The sequence below is a fragment of the Callospermophilus lateralis genome, chromosome 3 (assembly GCF_048772815.1).
Source record: "Callospermophilus lateralis isolate mCalLat2 chromosome 3, mCalLat2.hap1, whole genome shotgun sequence".
NCBI lineage: Eukaryota > Metazoa > Chordata > Mammalia > Rodentia > Sciuridae > Callospermophilus > Callospermophilus lateralis.
In genome coordinates, this window is record NC_135307.1 from 197,854,077 (window position 1) to 197,867,394 (window position 13,318).

Here is a 13,318-nt window from a genome sequence, read left to right on the forward strand (position 1 = left end):
CTCCAGCGCCTGGTTCTGGGCTTGGGGGTCAGCGTGTAACACATCCATGCCCATGTCTGAGTCAATCAGAACATCTTTACTGGGTGTAGCCACATGTGCCAGGTTTGCCAGTGCCTACAGGGGGCAGGAGACAGTGCCAGCCCTATGTGCACACATGTGCCATTGGGTCTGCCTGGGCGCCCCAGCACTGGCCACTTAAACTCACAGTGGGACGTGGGGGAATCTTCCCCTCCTTCACCCTGGGAAGGAGTCAAGGAGGACCCGCACAAGGCCAGCTGCGGCCTCTCCACCCAGTGCCTCTGAGGCTCTACTCTGTGCTTCCTCTGTCCTGGAGACACCAAGCACACAGGCCACATCAGGCAAAGGACACTCTGCCATCTGGGTGGGTGTGGGTGGCTAAGCTCCATCTGCAGGTGTCCAGGTCCCTACGTGTCAGCACAGGAGGCCCACAGCTGGAGTGGCTGGTTGGGTTCCCAGCTGTGCAGCCTTGACCTGGGGTCACCCTGCAGAGAGCATTGGCCCTGGCCGCCACCCATGGCCAGAGCCCTGGTCACAAGAGGGCCAGGTGGAGGCGCCTGTGCATGGTGCCCAGCTTCTCCCACAGCATGGCAAAAGTGGGCCGCTCCTCAGGGCTGTCCTTCCAGCACCTCAACATGAGTGTGTAGACCCCCGCTGGACAGGCGGCTGGGCAAGGCAGCCGGTATCCTCGGCTGATCTGCTGCAGTGTCTCCTGGTTAGACATTCCTGGGGAGGGGGTGGATATGGAGTGGGAGCTACCTTGATTCTGTCTGGGTTCGCTGTGGAGACCTTGCCCAGCCTAGTAGCCTGCTCTCCACCAGCCCCTCCAGGCCTCAGAGCACAGGCTGAAGCCAGGTACCCTCCAAGGTTCAGCCCTCCCAGGGCCGGATGAGCCTCCTCCCTCAGATCAAACTTCTTCCAGAAGAGGCCTTGGCTCTCTTTGGGTAGGCTGCACACCTTCATAGGGACACTGGCCGTAGGTGAAGATCTCGTAGAGCAGGATGCCAAAGGACCAGATGTCTGACTTCTGGGTGAAGACACAGTAGTTGGCGGCCTCAGGTGCCGTCCATTTGACAGGGATCTTGAAGCCACTGCTTGGGGAGTAGACATCATCCTGGGGGGGTGAGGGGAGGCCAGTGGTGGGGCAGGAGCAGAAGTGCCCTCCTTGACCGTGGGCTCAGGAGTCCAGAATCCCCACTGACCTTGAGCAGTCGGGCCAGGCCAAAGTCAGCCACCTTGCAAGTGAGGTCATTGCCCACGAGCACATTCCTGGCAGCCAGGTCCCGATGGACCACACGCTGCTCCTCCAGGTAGCCCATGCCCTCGGCCACCTGGCAGGTGAAGCTCAGCAAGAGCGGCAGGCTCAGGGCCTGGCCCTCGGGGCCTGCAAAGGGAAACCAGCTCAGGGACCAAAGGCTAGAGAATGGACTTCATGAGAGTCAGGCAGGCAGATGCCTGCTCAAGCCTCTTGACCCTTCTGTGCCTCAGTCTCCTATTCTCTAAGATGGCATGAGAACAGCCCAGTAATGCCAAAGTGGGCAGTGAGCAGGACAGGAAGAGCAAGTCCTGTGCCTCCATGTGACTGCTCAATGCAAGCTGTTTCTTGGCCATTGAGTCAAAACCCTGAGACTCTAGGGTAGAGACTCAAGAGAGGAGGATGGGGTGCCCGGGGGCTGGGTTGGGTCCATAGACCTTATACAGAGCTGGTAACCCATGTGGGACCCCTGTTCCCGGTAGACTCCAGGCCCAGCCTCAGAAACACATGTCTCTGATTGTCCCTCAGCCAAGCCCAGCCCTGGCCCAGATCCTGGCTCCCAACTCCCTGCTGGCCAGAGACCCAACAGGAACTGGTGTCTGCAGCCTGGGCCACACATGTTCAATCAAGAGGCCTGACCCACCACCAATGGCCTGCCACCAAGGGCCCCAGGGACAGCCTCCATGCAGAGGGGAGGGCATCATCCACACTCAACCAGAAGGATATGGCCAGCATGGCAGGGCAGCACTCACTGCCCAGATAGGACTGCAGACTGCCCTTGCACATGAGCTCCGTGACGATGTACACAGGCTCTCCATCGGAGCACACCGCATACAGCCGGATGAGCCGCTCGTGCCTCAGGGTCTTCAGCGCCTCGATCTCCTTGGCCAGGTCAGCCATCTTCATGTTGGCTGCAGGAGAGGACACTGCACCAGGACCACCCATGCCACCCCCACTGCCGCCCCAGGCTGGCTTCCGTCGGAGGGCCTCACCTGACTTAATGGTCTTGACTGCCACGGGCACAGAGCCCTGCCACAGGCCTTCCCACACTTGCCCGAAGTAGCCTTCACCCAGCTTCTTCCCAAGGACAAATTCTGAGCGAGGTCTCTCCCACTTGTCCTGTGCTGGGGGCCTCTGCAGGGAAGGCAGCTTAGTGCCCTGCCAGCCACTCCCCTGGCAAAGTGGACAGGAGAGCTGGGCAGGGGGGGCTTCTGGCAGGGCCCTGTCTCCTGGTTTTTCCTGCACAGAGCCCCCACATCAGGTCTTGGGCATCTCTTTTCCCCTAGACTCATTCGCCCCAGGCCTGGACTGGAACACAGGGAAACCAATGCTGGCCTTTGGTGAGACTGGCCCTGATGCAGGAGCTAATTGCTGTGGGACCTAAGTGGCGCCTTCTCCTGAGCCGGCCGGACATCCGCCACAGACATTCATCACTGCTCCTGACTGGGCTGTCATCATGAGACCCAGAAACCAGATTGCTCTGCCCTTGCCCTGGAGCACAGCTCTGGTGCAGTTCCAGGATGCAGCCCCATGGGAGGGCTAGCACTTCCTCCCGACACTTCTGCCTTCAGGGCCTGGGACAGCTGTGGGTGCCTTCCCCAACTGGTCACTGCCACTGCCTCCTGCCCTGCAGAGTGGGGTGCACCCATATCCCCCACAGTGATCCCCGCATCCTTCCTCCAACAGCCAGAGTGCCACCCCAAGTGGAGGGCACAGAAGTCACTGGGCTCTCACTGCCCCCAGGTGGGGCAGGCCCAGGAACTGGCTGAGCGACTCTGAGACTGAGTCCTGGTGGCTCCCAGGAACAAGGTCCAGTGAGGCCCACCTGGGGCACGCAGGGCTGCAGCAGTGGGTTCTGGATCAGCTTCCAGTTGGCCTTGTAGTAGGTGAGCAGAGACTGCAGGCTGGGGAAGAGCCGGCCCTTCTGCAGGTAGAGGCTGCCTCCCGGGGCTGTACTGATGCGGTAGTGGCAGACTTTGGCCTGGGCCCGGACTGGGAGACAGAGATGGACACTGGGGACTCTGCTGCAGGCGTCCCCACCTCAACCTCTCCTGTGGCCTGGCTCAGACCAGTCCGGGGTTCCTGAGGTGGCCAGCCCTGTGTGCAGGGGTGGGTGTGGCAGCTGCAGGGCAGAGGCAGTGTCGAGCTCTGGGGGCACAGAGCCAGTGCTTGATAGATTCTTGTTGGATGAAGGAGTCCATGATTAAGTGAAGGGAGGGAAGAGGAAGGGAAAGAGGGAGGAGAGGACACATATGTTCCCCAGGCGTGGGTCAAGAGGCTGGTACTGCCTGGGGACCCGCCACCCAGCTCCAAGGTGCTAGCTGATGGGGGCTGAGCAGCACCCCACTGTGGGACAGCCATAAGGCACTGCCTTTGTACCTGACAGTGAGTAGTCTCCAAGGCTGCTCTCGCTGGGCCGGATGAGGAAGGCCCCTGGAGCGTTCGCAGGGGACAAGAGCAGTTGCTGGGCCTGGGTCCTGTTGATCTCACAGAAGTACCAGCTGCAAGCAGTGGGCAAGGTCACTGCAAGTCCAACACTGTGTGACCCCAGCCAGGCCTCAGGCCACAGTTGTCCTGACATCTCTTGGGGACAAGGTACAACCAGTGCCCAATCTGGGGTCCCACTCAGGGTCTCCACCAGCCCCTGTCCCCTGCTTGGCCTCAAGAGTCCTCAGAGCTGGAAAGGGGACCACTGAGGCTGGCACGGGGCTAACTCAGCCACCACAGGTGAACTGAACACTGACTCCCACAGGAGAGACTGTTCACTCACCCGGACCACTAGCTCTCAGTTAACTCTGCTACAAATGACCTCCAATTCCCTGCCCATCAAGTGACCACTAGTCCCTGCCACAGGCTGACCATCAGCCCTGGCCATAGGTTGAACGCACCAAACTTGAAACTTTGATGATCCCCTATGGGGGTTCACAGGAACAGGTCCCCAACAAACTGCCCCAGTAGCACCCTCTGGGCTGCCAGTATGACCGGAGAGGACCATGGGTGCCATCTGACGGGGCATGGTGCCTTGGGAGGTGGCTTAATGGTGACTGGGAGCTCCTAGAGCAGGTGACTTGAGCCAGGTTGTGCAGGTCGGGAGAGACAACCAGTGAGGGATTTAGGAGAAGCTCACAGCATCTTGCACTCTCAAGGTCCTGCCCAGGGAAGGTGGCCCAGAGCTACCTGACCTCTGTCCGTAGAACGCTCCCCTCTGAGCCAGGTAGGTGTTTGGGCCTCTGTGAACACCAGGGGACAGGGGCTCCCCGGCACCCACTCCTCAATTTATTTATTCATTCATTTATTTTGGTTGTTGGTGGACTTTAATTAATTTATATGTGGTGCCTCACACATGCTAGGTGAATGCTCTACTACTGAGCTACAATCCCAGCCCACTCCTCAGATTTCTAGACACAGGAGTCCACAAACTTGAGTTTAGAGGTCAGGGGCCATCTCCTAAGTCGTTTAAGTCACGCCATGTGGTCCCCTCATTCCTGGGAGCCAGTGACATCCTTAGGGAGAAGTAGCTCCCAGCCCCCTCCCCATTGGGTGACTCTGCTGTCCAGGGTCCAGGTGGGGATCCACACCTGGCTCAGCTTCACACCTCGACCTCCTACTTCTGGGACCTTCCAGGGACCCAGCCAAGAGAAGCATGCTGCCCTGCCCCGCGGGACCACAGCCCCGTGGGAACAGCCCTATGAGCACGGGATCTCATTCACTCAGATGCAGGAAGCACAGTGAGCAAGGGGCATGAGACCACCCAGAGAGTAGGGCCAGAAGGGATCCTGGAGGACCCGTAGTGCGACTCAGAGCAGCCCACATGGGACCAGAGGAGCCTGCACCCCTACCCTGGGGAGCCATGGGTGAGGGAACTGGCTTGACCAGGGCAAGGGACTGGGCTGAAGTCAGAGGGAAGGGCACAGAATCAAGGACAAGGCTGGAATTTGGGCTGGACCCTCCTGAGACTGGCCATGCAGCAGGCTCTGAGAAGACCACAAACTCATTTGAGAAGCCAAAGGTACAGCCCACAAGACTGGCTGGCTCTACTGAATGCTTTCTGAATACAGCCCCTGCCTTGGAGGTCCACCAGCAGGCCAGCAAGACCTTCTGTGGGTGAAGGGCCTCTGACATTCCTTTCCAGAACAGAAGGGTGTGGGAGCCAGGAGAAAGAGGGTCTCCCCAACATGTCCCCAGCCTTCTCCAGGAGCCTGCGTCAGGACCCTTGCAAATGCAGTTGAGACTACCCTGTGCACCCTGAGAGGTAAAGGTCTCTCCCGGGGACAAGGAGCCAGGTGTTAGAGTAATGATGCCACAAGTGTGGTCAGGCCTTTCATCTCCAGGCTCAGGCAATCATTAGCTCTCCCCAAGAGCAGCCCTGCCCACCAGGCACCCTTCCCTGCCTGCCTGGCATGCCAGCAGCCTCCAGGAGCTGTTCACAGGATCTGTCTTCCATATCCACTGATTGTGAACCCTCTCCCTTCAGAACAGGGAGACCTGGGACCTGCCTCCTTGGCATGGGTGAGGGCTGGAGCCCCTCATCAGGCACCTTCCTATGACTCCAGCTTCACCTGTCACATGAAATCTCCCAGGAGACTGAATACTAAGGGCCCCCCAGAAGGCTGGAGGTGGCCCTGAGCAATGCTGACACAACTTGGTTTGCAGAGACCAGGCCCAGGGCTCAGACTAGCTGAGCCTTGGAGCAGGGGAAGCTGCTTCCCACCAGTTCTCCACCTGTTCATCCCAGCATGTGCCTGATGAAAGACCCTCCCCACCTGCTGGTGCTGAAGGAGGTATCTAAACCTCCCAGGATCCCCAGACTGGGCCAGAGCTTGCCACATCTTGATAATGGCGACTGCAATAGCCACAAAATCTGGGCTGACCAACAGCATTTAGGGGAAAGGCAGGCAGGAACCACACCCTAGGACTTGGGTCCAATACTTGACACCACAGCACTGTGTCCATCACATAGCAGGCCCTGTTTGGAGCTGGCACACAGGAGCGCTTAGTCTCTGCCTGCAACCCAGGAGGCTATGCAGCCCAGTGAACCCTCAGCCTGGGCTTCTCTGAGGACCCAACCAGGAGAGCACCTGCCCTCCAAATCCCAGAGTGTTGTGCAAACAACCAGGTATCCACACTGGCCACTTGCCACTGGTGGTCTGTACCAGCCCTGGGGACCTCAGGAATTCATCCATTCCCCCTTGCACCTTCTTCCTAAACAAGCCAGGGCATGTCTGGACCCCGGTTGGGGGGTTTGGAGAATGTGGACAGGTGGTATAGTGCCCTTACAGTACCAGGGGTCCCTGTATGGACACCTGGAACCTGAAGCCCTCCGAAGAGCTCCTGGAATGGTGTGAGGCCTGAATCAACTGGCACATATCAGAGCCCAAGCCCTGCCCTCTAAGCAGGGGCCACTCAGTAAACACTCGTGAAGTGGGTCCCTGCATGAGTGCAGGGTCCTGGAGTGCTGCCATGCTCAGCACCTGACCTGTTGTCCATCACCTGGACCTGCTACTCCTGTGCTTCCCTCTAAGAAGTGCAGTTAATCTGTTTCACAGTGGCCAGCTCACCTGCCTGCTCATCCTGGTGCAACAGGCACCTCATGGAGGGTCAGAGAACATGCATACATTCCCACTTAAAATCCTGTCTTACTCCATTCCCCAGACCTATACAGGCTCTGGGGCTCAGGCCCAAGTACTCACGGTTGGTCTGAGAGCATCTCAGGCGTGGCTTTGGCAACGTAGTTGATGGGCACTAGCCCGGTGCTGGGCGGGCTGGAGAGCCTTCGGGCGAAGATATAGTCGCCCTCCTCCTTGAGGGCATAGAGCCTGTCCCCGCGAGTGACGCTCAGCTCCTCCGCGCACCGCGCGGTGAAGTCGTAGAGCGCATGAAAGAGCTGCGCGCGGGGCGCAGAGCGCAACTCAGGGCTCTGTGGGGGACTCGGTCGCTGAGCCGGCGGGGGGCTAGGTCGCTGGGCTGGCGGGGGGCTACGGCTCTGGGCCGGCGACGGCGGCATCAGGGCTCCGGGGCCCGGGGATGCTGTCCTCTGGCTCACCCGCCTCCGGATCTTGTCCCAGAACGACAGGAAGGCCAGACGCTTCCCGAGGAAGGGCTCCGTGCCCCTGGGGGGCGTCGGGCTCGGCTGACGCTGGAGGTGCATGGGGCAGCCCTAGGGTCAGCACACCCGGCCGAGGGCCCCCCAGCAGAGGAGGCGGAGTGCCGAAGCCATCAGAGTGCGAAGGAGAAACTGGAAGGGCAGGTGGGACCGCTGGGCGGACTTCCTGCGCAGGTCCCTAGCTGGCACCTGGTATAGGGTGACAGACAGGGTCACTCCAGAGGGTCCCTAAACAAGGCACACAGCTCCCCGCCTGCTTCCTAGATTGAATAAATGACGGGTGGGGCGAAGGGCAGCACCCGCAGCCCCTCCCGAGGACCGCTGTGACGTCTGGTTGTGCTGAGAGCAGCTGGGCGGGGCTGCAGCGGAGGACAGGCTCCGGGGGATGGAGTGGGCGGTGCCGCGGCAGGCGCCGGCCCCAGTCTTCCTCCGCAGGCCCGGCGGGAGGGAGCGGCGCTTCCCTACCACGCCCTGCAAGTGCAACAAGAGAAAGGCTGGAGCTCCGGCCCTGCTGCCCGCCCTGCTGCCCTCGAGAGTGGAGGTCCCTGGAGGGGGCAAAAGCTGCTCATCATCAGTGTGCTGGTGTGAGGGGCAGCATCCTGGGTGTCAGGCTGAGGCTGGCTGCAGGAGCTCAGAGTTCCATCCATATCCAGAGGGCACAGCTTCCAGGGTCTTTATGGTTGGGGTGTGCTCCCCCTTCCCCAGGAGTGGAACCTCACTGCTCCCAGGGAAACTTTCCACCAGCATCAGCTCACTGCCCACCCAAGGTCAGACAAGACTGTAAGCAAACAGGGCCATCCCGGCCACAGAACACCACTCAGCAATGAGACAGAGCAACTGTTAGTGCACAGGATAGTCCGAACAGTCAGGAACTACCCGCTGAACCTCAGAGGCTAACCCCAAAGGCTGCAGGTACTGTGACTCAGTCCAGGGCCTTGTGTGTGGGCTAAGCAAGACTCTGCCACTGAGTTTCAACCCCAGCCCCTGTACAGCATTCTTAAAATGACACATTCATAGTCATTGGTTGCAGGGCTAAGGAAGGGTGGGTGAGTCACCAAGGAGTTCCTTTGAGGGATCTCCCTGTGTCAGTCAATATCAGTGTCCCAGTGTGATCCTCTGCTACAGCTTTCCAAAAGGTCTCCCTCTGTGGACACTGGGTACATGTACGTGGGATTTGTTAGTCCCTACTAACCACATATCTCCATCCACATATCTCAAATGAAAAGCTGATTAAAAAGTAGATGGGAAATTAGGGAAAAATTTACATGGGAAATTAGAAATAGCAAAAAGGGTTTGGAGAGCTGGGGTTGTGGCTCAGTGGTAGAGCACTTGCCTAGCCTGTGTGAGGCCCTGGGTTCCATCCTCAGCACCACATAAAAATAAAATAAAATACTGTGTCCACCTAAAGCTAAAAAATATTTTAAAAGGTGAGGGGGGGGGACAAGGAGAGGGCAGAAATCAGGACATGCCTGAAGAGGAGGGGTTTCTGTCCCCACATTCCTCCTCTAGGGGAGAGCTGAAGGCCTGGGGTTAGAGGGTCTTCCTCCTGCTGATTTTCACCCACTTCCCCTTCCCAGAAGCAGTCACCCCCCACCCCCGCAGTGCCTTTTCTTCAAATAATCTAGATCTCCCTTGAATCTCTAGATCAACAATGACCCCTGCTCCGGCTCCTTTAGTGTCCTGGCGAGGAGAGAATCAGCACCCACCACCCCTGTCCGGTCAGTTCCTGGGCTTCCATCCTTAGGCTGGGAGGGCACAGCAAACCAATGGACAGAGTCAGCTGGAGCTGAAGGGCTGTGGCCACAGAACAGGCTAAGAGGAGTTGGGGACAAAGTCTTATCCTGGAAGGGGTTGCTCCTATGTGGGGACGGAAGTGGCCAAGTGCACCTTTAGGTGTCTGAGACTATTGCCAGAAAAACTCCAGGCTGTCTTCCCAGCAATAGGAGGATGGGTGGTGATCCCGCAGGTCTGAAGGCTAGAGGGGGAGGTGGGGGAGGTGGGGGGTGTAGGGTGTATGGATGGGATGGGGACCTGAGACTTTCCCTAGAGCTATGGAGACCCCATTTATCCAGACCAGACATGGCCTAAGCTTGGGCAATCCCTGTGGAGAGGAAGCCTGCGTGGGAGAAGTGGTCACCCCTGGCCCTGCTGACGGCTGGCTAAGGTGACCCGGTCACCAATTCCTGGTCACCTCCACCGAATTCCTCGGAGACCCCTAAGGCGGTGCTAGGGCTGGGACTTCCTGCAGGTGCCCTTCCCAGTACCAAAAAGGGTCCGCAGGTGCCAGTGCTGATCCCCGCGAGGGCAGTGAGCAGTGACACGAGCTGAAGGCGGTAGGCCTCAGGCTCCGCGTTCGCGTTCCGGGCACCCCGCGCCAAGCCTGGCTTTCGTGGCGCACGGGGCGGGGCTGAGGGCCGCTACTCTCTGTCCGCGGGGCGCTGAACACCCTCGCCCGCGGCGTCTACGCTCAACCCTCACGTCGTGTCCGCAGGCATCCCGTCGCGCGGGGTGTCACAATGACCTGCAGTCCCCATGGCAACCTGCTGGTGGGCGGGGCCGAGGCGGCGCGGAGGGCTTTGACAGTCGGCAGCAGGGCTTCGCTCAGCCGGGAAGCCAGGCGCAGGCTGGGGAGGCAGCTGGCACTTGGAGAGGAGGGCTGAGGGCTCTGGGAAACGAGGGGTAGGTGCAGGGACTCGGGAGGTGGGCATGGGGGCTGGGAGGCGAGGGGAGTGCGCAAGGGTGGAGATGCCTGGGGTGCCGGTAGTCTGTTTAAGGGAAGTGGCCTGTGGCCAGGGGCATAATGGGGTCAGGATGGTGGGGAAGGATAGGTCTGGGGATGCCCCTTCCTAGAGTTCATGGGCAGCCCTATGCAGCCTTCCAGCTGGGAGGCTGCTGTGCACGGAGGTGGTGAGGTGTGCTGGCCTGCAGTCAGAGCAGGGTTCCAGCCAGGACTCCTGGGGTCCTGATCTCAGCTTGCACCTCACCCCAGAAACCCTCCCTGGGTCTCCAGGGGTCTGTTCTGGCTCTTTTGCTCCAGGAAGAGCAAGGTTGGCCTTTAAGGACTTAAGACTGTCTCCTCTGACCACAGACCTGTATGGCCTTGGGTCAGTTCGCTCCTAGGTAATCCATTCACCCCAGAAGGCTATGACATCAGGGATGCCAGCTGAAGCCACTGGCCCAGCTCAGGGGTTGCTGGGAGCTGAGGGTAGCCAGGGATATTGGCCTCTTCTCCAGAGAGCTTTGGCAGCAGGGCCAGCCTGTGGCAGCACCCAGCCATGGGGTACACCAGCCCCACCAACACAGAGCTGGAACCTGAGCTGGGAGAAGCAGAGGGCAGACTCTGGGGCTGATGGTTCAGATCAAGGAGGCAGCCAGGAGCAGTACCTGTAGTTCCAGCTACTGGGGAGGCTGAGGCAGGAGGATACTTTAAGCCCAGGAGTTCAAGGCCAACCTGGGCAACATAATGAGATCTCATCTCAAAATAAATAACTGATTTTTTTAAGACCTGGAAGGAGACTAAACTACCAAGATTTTTAGCCTCAGGCTTCCCATCTGTGAAAGCTGGTGACAGGACCTATCCTTTTGTGGGTCTTTTTCTGTGCCACCAGCCTCAGTATGGGAATACTCAGTACTAGGACTAATACAATGCTGATTCCTCAGAGCACTCTCCTCGTTGAGACCTGCTCCTTTGCTCTGCAACCTCAGGGAGAACCAGTAGGTGAGGATGCACCACAAATGCCCCAAGAGAGAGTCATGGACTGCTCAGGGTCACTGAGTCCTCTCTACAGCCCTAGGGCACCCTCCCTGTGTCAGATGAGGAGCTGAGCTCATACCAGACCCACAGCTGGTCAGTGACAGGGGTTTCGCCTGGGCCACTCTGACCCCAGCCTACTCTCTCAGCCCTGACTTGACTCTTCACTTCAAAGGACAACTAACTGCCCCCTTGGTAAGAGGTTTTCTGCCCCCAACGTCCACTTTTGTCCAGCTACACAGACTTCCTGTCAGGCCCTTGAGATAGCCTTTTCTCAAAAAGCTGTATCTCTGGGAAGGGCAGAAGCCCAGTGTGGGGCAGAGGGCAGAGGACAGAGGGCCTGGGTGGGCGGCTAAGCCAGCCTGACTGTTGCAGCTCATGCCAGCCCTTACCCCCAGCTCCAGACCATGAACTTCAAGGTCACGGGCCTGGGCCTGGACAAGATGAGGCTGGACAGTCCACAGTCCTTCCTGGACACGGAGGAGGTGGAAGAGGGGGAGGATCAGCAGCTGCTGGAGCCAGAAGCTTGGAGGACCTATATGGAGCACCGCAATGTGCTTCGTGAGTTCCTGACCTCAGACCTGAGCCCCCATCTGCTCAAGCGCCACCATGCCCGCATGCAGTTGCTCAAGAAGTGCTCCTACTACATTGAGGTCCTCCCCAAGCACCTGGCCCTGGGTGACCAGAACCCACTGGTGCTGCCCAACACCATGTTCCAGCTCATTGACCCCTGGAAGTTCCAGCGCATGAAGAAGGTGGGCACAGCACAGACCAAGATCCAGTTGCTGCTGCTGGGAGACCTGCTGGAGCAGCTGGACCGTGGCCGTGCAGAGCTGGATGCCTTGCTCGAGTCCCCAGACCCACGGCCCTTCCTGGCTGGCTGGGGGCTGGTGGAGCAGCAGCTGGCAGACTTGTCGGCTGTCATGGACAACTTCCTGGCCATGATGGTGCCAGGGCGCCTGCACATCAAGCACCGCCTGGTATCCGACATTGGGGCCACAAAGATTCCACACATCCGGCTCATGCTGAGCACCAAGATGCCAGTCATGTTTGACCGAAAGGAGTCAGTGGCCCACCAGGACTGGGTCAGCCTGCGCTGGTTTGTCACCATCCAGCCAGCGGTGCCAGAGCAGTTTGAGCTGCGCTTCAAGCTGCTGGAGCCACGGACGCAGCAGGAATGCACGCAGTGTGGCATCATCCCTGTGGCCACCTGCACCTTCGATGTCCACAACCTGCTGCCCAACCGCACCTACAAGTTCACTGTCAAGAGGGCAGAGAGCTACACACTGGTGTATGAACCATGGCGGGACAGCCTTACCCTGCAGACCACTCCAGGGCCCCCCGGAGGGCCTGCCCCCAGTCGGCTGGGCAAGCCCAGCTCGCCCCTGACCGCACCTTCTGAGAGATGATTTTCTAATATTTATCCACTAATAAAGAGGAGTATACACAGAGAATTAAACAAGCCGGCTTAGGTTTTAAGGCAGCAGCAGCCATGAGTGTTTTCCTGATGGTCCAGCACCCCACAAGCCCCAGGACCCCCTTAGTCCTGCTGTTTTTCCAGGGGAGCCACAGTCTGGACCTCCAGGACAGATGGCCACTGGAGCAAGAAGTGCCAGCCCCTGGCACCTGGCTGCCATCCCCACCACCACACCAGTCTCTGCTTTCTCACCTGTCTGGCAGGCTGGGGCTGCGTGAGAGGGTGACACCCTGGGGTCCTGTCTGGACACCACGGGGGCAGTCATAGCCCCCACGCTAGTATTGCAGCTTCCTTGGAGCCAGGGTGCCTGAGACCAAGAGGACATTTTATTTTATTTATTTATTTTCTGTAGTGCTGGGGATTGAACCCAGGGCCTTGTGCATTCCAGGAAAGCACTCTGCCAACAGAGCTACATCCCCAGCCCACATTTTATTTTTAAAATAAAAGATAAACGTCTTATATTCTCCCCAAGAAAAGCTGAAGTTCGTCGGTACCCCCATCCCAAAGTGGGTGAGGGTCCTGGCAAGGGAGCCTGACCAGGAGCCTCCCCAAGATGCTAGCCAGTACCATAGCTCCTGTGGGGTGGCCATCCCTCTGCCCACCAACCCTCCTTGCCAGCTGCTGGTGGTCTCTCCCTATGCAGGTGACCAGACTCCTATGTTACCCGAGGAGACTCGAGAGTCCATGTTCTCCAGCCTGGTCGTGTGACCCTGG

At 58.9% G+C, this 13,318-nt stretch overlaps 2 protein-coding genes across 2 annotated transcripts; one reads left to right on the forward strand and one right to left on the reverse strand.

Moving 5' to 3' along the window:
• Positions 1-100: 100 nt before the first annotated feature.
• On the reverse strand, positions 101-7,648 carry Srms (src-related kinase lacking C-terminal regulatory tyrosine and N-terminal myristylation sites). Its single transcript, XM_076849259.1, is given in 10 exon segments — positions 101-744; positions 976-1,132; positions 1,221-1,402; positions 2,026-2,184; positions 2,266-2,446; positions 3,099-3,265; positions 3,653-3,774; positions 6,964-7,190; positions 7,234-7,325; positions 7,328-7,648. Coding segments are annotated over 10 exon segments (1,575 nt in total). The 5' UTR covers positions 7,422-7,648; the 3' UTR covers positions 101-550.
• Positions 7,649-11,534: 3,886 nt separating this feature from the next.
• On the forward strand, positions 11,535-12,536 carry Fndc11 (fibronectin type III domain containing 11). The gene has a single exon (XM_076849261.1). It carries the CDS (start codon positions 11,535-11,537, stop codon positions 12,534-12,536), a length of 1,002 nt encoding a protein of 333 aa, XP_076705376.1.
• The last annotated feature ends 782 nt before the right edge of the window (positions 12,537-13,318 follow it).